Here is a 6499-nt window from a genome sequence, read left to right as displayed (position 1 = left end):
AGGCCACAGTGGCCAAGCGTCCGTGTACGCGGGGTCTGCACGCAAAGCAGGAGGCGCCCGGGCAGTAGTCGCTCCCGTCCCTCTTCCCACCTCACTTCTTGGCAAGCTTCTCCTTCGTGACCAGGTCGGAGAACTCTGCAAGGGGAAGGTGAGAGGGCGGCGTGGGCGGCGGGGCTTGGCCACCCCTTCTCTGCTGGGGGGGCTCCAGCCCTGCCTTGGGGGCTCGGGAGCCTTTTCAGCTCCCCGGCACTTCCTCAGAGCCTGCCACGGTGCACGGCCACGCTATGGTGCGCTGCCGGGCCGTGGCTGGACGCTGCCCCTCCGCGGGCACGAGCTGCAGAGAGCGAGGGGCTGTTGGGCTCGCCACCCGGCTGCCCCTACCTTGGAAGTCAATGCGCCCGTCCCCATCCGTGTCAGCTGCTTGGATCACGGCTTCGGCCTCCTCATCCGATAAGGGCATCACGGGCATGTTGCTGGGCACGGTGGACAGGATGTACCTGCGAGGCAGAAGGCGCCAGCTCAGGGGAGGGCAGGAGGCTGCACCCGGCCCCCGAGACGGGGGACAAGGGAGGTCTGCGACGCAAGTGCTCCGAGACCCACGGCTGCTTCGGCAGCGCGGCAGAGGTGGGAAGCCGAGCAAAGCCCCCCATGCATGGATGCCCAGGGCCCCCCCAAGAGGCGCCGAAAGCGTGTGGCTGGGAGCGGGGTCCGGGCCCGGGGCAGTTACTTGATCTCGTTCCACTCGATGAAGCCGCTGTTGTCCTTGTCCAGCATCTGGAAGGCCTTGCGGATGTGCTCCTCCCGCCCGCCCGACGTCGGGAACTTCTGCATGTACTCGAAGAACTTGGTGTAGTTGAAGGAGGCTGCAGGTAGAGAGGCGGAGGGGTGGAGGGGACAGCAAAGGGTGCAGGACGTGCAGCAGCCCCAGTCCTCGCTTCTGGGCTGCTCCGAGCCAGAGCCCAGCTGCTACGTCTGGGCTCCCCCCGGACCCCGCGGCCAGCCCAGCCCCTCGGTACCGTGGTGCCGCATGTCCGTGGGCAGCAGGTCGATGTCCTTGTCTGTCAGCGACGTGCCCATGGCCAGCGCCACCTTCTTGACCTGGCTGGGGAAATCATCCTCCATCCTGCAGGGCGACGGTAGCTGCCGGTCACTGGTGCTGGGAGCCAGGGCCCGGTTTCCCCTGCCCACCCCGGGCAGCGCGGTCTGGGCCCCTGACCCCGGGGCTCTGCCTGGCGCTTCCCCGCTCACGGGGGGCCCTGACTGCTCCAGAGACGAGCCCCGGGCACCGCAGTGCAGCCCCCTCCTGCCCCGATCCACTGCTGCCCTGTCGGTGCCGGCCAGGCCTCCGTGCAGGGTGCTGCTCGTGGGTGTGGGAAGACGCCGTGCTGCTTTGTAGGGTGTTTACAGCATGACCCTGCTGCCCAGCTCTGCCCCGGGGACCCCCTTCCCCAGCACCAGTCACCTCCCAAGCTCCCCTGTCTGATCTCCCCGTGATCTTTAATGAGCGCAGGGAGATGAAGCTGCCTGGGGGTGCAGGCAGGGTCCGGCAGTGATCCCCTGGAGAAGGAGCCGGGACCCCCGGAGTTGCACCCAGCAGGTAGAGCTGAGCAAGGAGCAGGGTGCATGGGCTCGTCTACCCCCCACCACACACCCAAGCCTCTGGGAGCTTTGCACAGACCCTGGGGGCTTCCCTGCTGTGCTAGAGGAGCTGCTTTCTGAAGACCCCGTGTCAGGTCCAGTCGCTCTTCCAGGGACTCCCTGCCCCCCGGGTGTGCTGGACCGGGTCCTGCAGCGGGGTCTGTGCTGGCTGGAGCTGACTGGGCAGACGGGGACGTTGGCTGCACATGGAGGGAGCCCGTGCATGAGTTTCGAGCCCTGGCTGCCTCTGGAGATGGTCGTGACCCTGTCTGTGCCTGGCACTGAGGCTGCCCGAGGTGGCTGAACTCTCACCTTGCAGCAGAGCACATCTGGGGCCAGGGCCAGGCCCAGGCCCCGCAGGTGCCACGGATGGGGCTGGTGTTCCCCTGTCATGCTCCCCTGCCAGCCTGTGGCACCCACTGCATCACCCAGCAGGTCCCGTGGCCCCCAGCCCCTTGGGCTGCAGATGGGAGCTGCACAGGTTGTTGTCGGCCCCAGGGCTGGGCCTGCTGCTGGGCTCAGGGTGCCGCTGAGCAGGACTGGTGCTTGCAGGGCTCCCGGGAGAGGTGGGAGTGCGGCCCAGTCGCACGCCCCAGTGCCTGGAGCGCAACGCGAGATCGGCCAGCGCAGGTGGCCCCGGCGCGCTCCTGCACCCCCATATTTAGGGTGGCTGAGCACGGATGGACGGGTCGTTTTACGCGTGACCTTTCCCGGCTGCTGGATGCAGCCTGCCCCCGCGCCTGGTGAGCACGGCCCTTTGCCCGGCCGGCCCCGAGGGACGCGATGCCCCAGCCAGGATTGGCTTCAGCACTCCCTGGACATGCTCGCTTCACGGGACAGCCCAGGGCAGACTCGTCTAAGGTCGCGCGGCGCGTGACGGTGCCCGTCTAGAGCCCGCAGGCCTTGCTCCAAGCAATGACCGGCCGGCTGCCCCTCTGTGCGCCAGGGGACTTGCCCCTGCCCCCCCGGGGGGGAGGGCTGTGGAGGGGCTGCTTCTCGCCACCCTCCGCCTTGCTGCCCCAGCCCCTGGAAAACCCCCCTCCCTGCCCGGGCAGCGGGGTTATTTCAGGGGCTCGGCTGTTGTTTTGCAGCAGGCTCCCTCCTCTCTGGGACTCTTCTGTTCCCGGGGCAGCATCTTGTGATGTGGAGCCGCTCTAGAGTTACCCTCAGCCGAAATAGCTCGGGCCTCCCAGCGGGCTCTCCGGTTCCGGGCGGCTATTTCTGAAAGGCCCACGCGGCCCCGGGGGCACGCAGCTCTCGGTGCAGGCGGGGGGCTGCTGCACCAGCTTTGGGGGGCACCGGGGAGCTCCTGCTCTTCCCCCAGGAGCCAGGCAGCGTCTCCTTCCTCCTCTTTGCTTTCCAGCTGCTGCCGTCTCTCAGCCCCCTCGGCTCGGGCAGCTGCGCTCTCGTGTGCCGCCTCGTCCTGCCTCTTGCTGTCTAACGAGCTGCCTTCTGCCCGGCGGCCCCCGCCGCCATGGCTCGCAGCTCAGCTCCCCCGGGCGAGAGCGGAGCACGGGGGGCCTGAGCGTCAATGCTGCCTGCAGCAGGGCTGCCCTGGGGCAGAGGTGCCGGCTGCTGGGCTCCTGCTCTTGCTGCCTTGCCTTTCTCTGGATGCTGCGGGGGAGCCGAGTCCCTTGCCTCGGGCTTCTGACTAGCCACGTTTATAGGTGCAAAAACTTCTCTCTCAAGCAGTTTCCTCCACGCCACATATCCAGAGCGTGCCTGGCCGGCGGCCGGCACAGAAATGCTCCCTGCGTGGCTCTGAGCCCGCGGCCCCGGCTCCCCCCACCACGTCACTTTGCTTGGGGCCTGGTGCAGCCGGCGGGAGCCTGCCCCGTCCCCCCCACTGGCGTCTGCACCCAGGAAGCAGGGGGGCCTCCCGGCTCAGAGCACTGGCTGGGAGAGCAGGCCCCGGCTCTGGAGAGATGGACACCGGCCTCTCTGGCACGGCCTTGCTGGGCAGGCCCTCGCTCCCTTTCTGGACTGCCCTCGGCCTCATTTCCTTGCAAAAGCATCCACTGATGCTCTCAGGGCCTCACTCGTCCCTGCTCCTCTGGGCTTACCTGGCACAGGTGTCTTGAGCGGCTCCTTCCCGAACGGGGCTTCGGCGAGTTCTGGGGGCGCTGAGCGCGTCTCTAGCTTTTATAGCCAGCGCCGGGGCTTGCTATTTCCAGAGAGCTGCACCTGTCGGGCTCAGCCGCTCTCCTGGGCCCTTTCAAGACGTCGGCAGGAGGCGGCTCGGGTTCTCCTGGAGCAGAGCAGCCATGGCAAAGCCTGGCAGGCGACCGGCAGTGCGGGCTGCGGCTGTGCAGGAGGAGGGAGCTTCTCCATCCCAGGGGCTTCTGGAGTCGCAGCCGGGCTGCTGCTGAGCGCCGAGGTCGGAGTCACCAGACGCCACGGCCTCGCGGACCGGCTGGCCCAGGACGTGGCATCGCGCAGCAGGCCTGGCATCCAGAGGGGAGCCTGCCGCAGGACCCTGGCCATTGCACCGCTGGCATTGCCTCTGCAGACAGACGTGCCCCGTGCTGGCAGATGTGCCTGGCATGGGGGGCACCGGCATGAACACCTCCACGACACCGAGCTCCTTTTCCGGCCCTGGAGGGTCTCCCTGGCCCTACAGCCCCCTGTGCTTCTGGACGCCCAGGCACGGCACTGCGTGGCTCTGTCCGTGCCGGAGGGGGTGATGCTGAGCTGACCGGGGCACAACCTCCCCGAGGCCTTGGGCTGAGTCGCAAAGGCCTGTTTTATTTTTGCAGGGGATTTTTTGGCAACAAAGAGGGAATAAAAATTGAGGTGTGGCTTAAGGACCCCTGGCTCCCACTGCGGCTGGGCTGGTTGGGGAGGGTCCGAGTTGTGCTCCAGCAGCTCTTCTGCACCCCAGAACCACCAAGGCAGCCTCCTCCGGCACCCCCCGACCCGGGGCCCGGAGCTGGCAGTGCCCAGGTCAGGCTCAGGATGGAGAAGACCCTTTGGAGGGAGCCCCTCCTGTGGCTGCAGGGAGGCCAGTGCCCCCGTGAAAGCAAGAGAAGGCACATCTGCTGCCCTGGGCACGTTGCATGGAGCAAAAACAGGCGAGTCCTGTATCCAGGACAGGAGCGCGGTGCTCAGGACGCCCTGGGGACACCGTCACCATCCTCTGAGGAGCTGCAGGGTGGAGACACGGAGCAGGGCACAGCCCCAGTGCCAGTCCCAGCCTCTGGCACCACAGGGTGCCCTGGGAGTCTCTGGCAGGCACCAACTGGTGGGTGATAATTGATGGTTATTCTCACCGAGCTCCCCCCCACCCCCCGGTTAAATTTAGGCCGAGCATGACTCAGCTCCTGCAGCCACCAAGCAAGCGGCCCCTGCTTTGCTTCTCCGCCGGCCCCCCGCCGTGCTGCGGGAGGTCACCTCCCCGGGTGCCCTGCTGGGATGCAGCTGCCGGGAGCCTAGAGGGATGCTCCCCCTGCCAGCAGCCGTGCCTGGGTCTTGGTCCTTACAGGCAGCTCCGCGCAGGGCCGCCCGCCCACCCCTGGCGCGGCAGAGATCAGACTTCAGTGCACAGGGCAGGGGAGCCGGGACTCCCGGGCTCTCCGCCTGACGTACTGCACAGCTCGGGCAGGCTGCTCCTTTGCTCCTGCACTGGTTTCTAGAGCAGACACCCTGAGACACCCCTCCCCTCCGCCCCCATGGGAAGGGGCAGAGTAGCCTCACATCTGGAGGAGTCCTGCAGCTGTTGGGCCCTGCCAGGCAGGGGAGCCTGGTTCTGCATGACCCCAGGGCCTCAATCCTTGGAGCTGCGAGGAGCTGGGGGTGCATGGGGGAGAGAAAGCTCCAGCCCTGATCTCTGTAATTGTGGCCAGAGGGTTGCCCGGCAGGAGCCCAGCGCCTCTGCAGACCCACCTGCAAACCCTCCTGCATTTGCAAGCCGAGCTGCTGCCAATTAAGAGGCTCCTTGCAGGGGAGAGTCTGGGAGCCTTGGCCCAAAGTGCAGGGACTTTCCTGAGGGAAAAAGCGGAAGATGTGAGCGGCTGCAGGGACCCAGCCGGGATCCTCAAGGTACTGCTGTGCGCAGGGGCCCTGCCACGGGGGACTAGTCCCCAAAAGCCCCCCAGTGCAGTGAGCTGCTCTCGGTGCCCCCTGCCCCCATGCAGCCCGGTGCCTGTCACCAGCCCGGGGCTCCTGCTCCAAGACAGGCCACGGGAGGCTCCAAAACCACGGTCTCCCGAGCTCCGGGGGGAAGGATCGGGCTCTGCCTGACGAAGACGGCTCCGCGGGGAATATTTAGTGGCGAGCAGATTGCAGCTTCTCCAACAGCAGCGCTATCTGTAGCGGGGCGACGTCTGCCGCGTGCCGTTCTGGGCCTGCTCAGGCCTGGGGACAGGCGGTAGCGCAGGACGAGGGGAAGGCCCGGAAATCCTCCGCGCGGAGCTTGTGGAGATCAGGGGCTGAGTCGAGCACCAAGGCTTGCGCGCCCCTCCGGCGAGGAAAGCTGCTTGTGCTGGTGTGTCACCCGGACACGATGCATCCAGGTCCGCCCCCGGCTTTGCAAGGGGCTGCCCTCCAAGCCGAGGGCTCCCTGCTGCCTCTGCAAGGGTTGCGCTGACCTTCCCAGGGACAGCGTCTCCCCGCCTGACAGGTGTTTGTGTCCCTCTCTCTCTCCTGTGCGCTGTGGTCAGTCTTCTTGACTGACACCTGTGCGAGGCTCCCCTCCCTCTTCCCGGCCTGGGCTACAGGTAAGTGCCACCTCCCATTTTACAGACAGGGAAACTGAGGCACGGGTGACGTGACTCCTCTTAGAGGGGCAGGCCTGGGAGCTGAAGCTGGGCGTCCTGGCTCCTCTCCTCTGAAAGCAGCTGCCAGGGGACGCAGCTGCTCGGAA

The 6499-nt window shown here is 67.0% G+C and overlaps 1 protein-coding gene across 1 annotated transcript; it reads right to left on the bottom strand.

Moving 5' to 3' along the window:
* Positions 1 to 91: 91 nt before the first annotated feature.
* Positions 92 to 1122, bottom strand: LOC109295873 (calmodulin-like). The gene is made up of 4 exons (XM_019514990.1): positions 1017 to 1122; positions 728 to 863; positions 382 to 497; positions 92 to 135 (listed from the first exon to the last, which is right to left on the bottom strand). Exons 1-4 carry the CDS (start codon positions 1120 to 1122, stop codon positions 92 to 94), a joined length of 402 nt encoding a protein of 133 aa, XP_019370535.1.
* Between the last annotated feature and the right edge of the window lie 5377 nt (positions 1123 to 6499).

This window comes from Gavialis gangeticus, unplaced genomic scaffold (assembly GCF_001723915.1).
Source record: "Gavialis gangeticus isolate Ggan-Ray unplaced genomic scaffold, GavGan_comp1, whole genome shotgun sequence".
Classification (NCBI taxonomy): Eukaryota; Metazoa; Chordata; order Crocodylia; family Gavialidae; genus Gavialis; species Gavialis gangeticus.
This window is presented reverse-complemented; position numbering and strand designations above follow the sequence as displayed.

Bases quoted from the DNA above. Each gene is read 5' to 3' on its own strand.
- LOC109295873 (XM_019514990.1), bottom strand. From the start codon at position 1,122: ATGGAGGATGATTTCCCCAGCCAGGTCAAGAAGGTGGCGCTGGCCATG. The intron at 864-1,016 runs GTACCGAGGGGC...CTCTACCTGCAG, and splicing joins CACGGACATGCGGCACCACG to CCTCCTTCAACTACACCAAG. The intron at 498-727 runs GTAACTGCCCCG...TCTGCCTCGCAG, and splicing joins ATCGAGTGGAACGAGATCAA to GTACATCCTGTCCACCGTGC.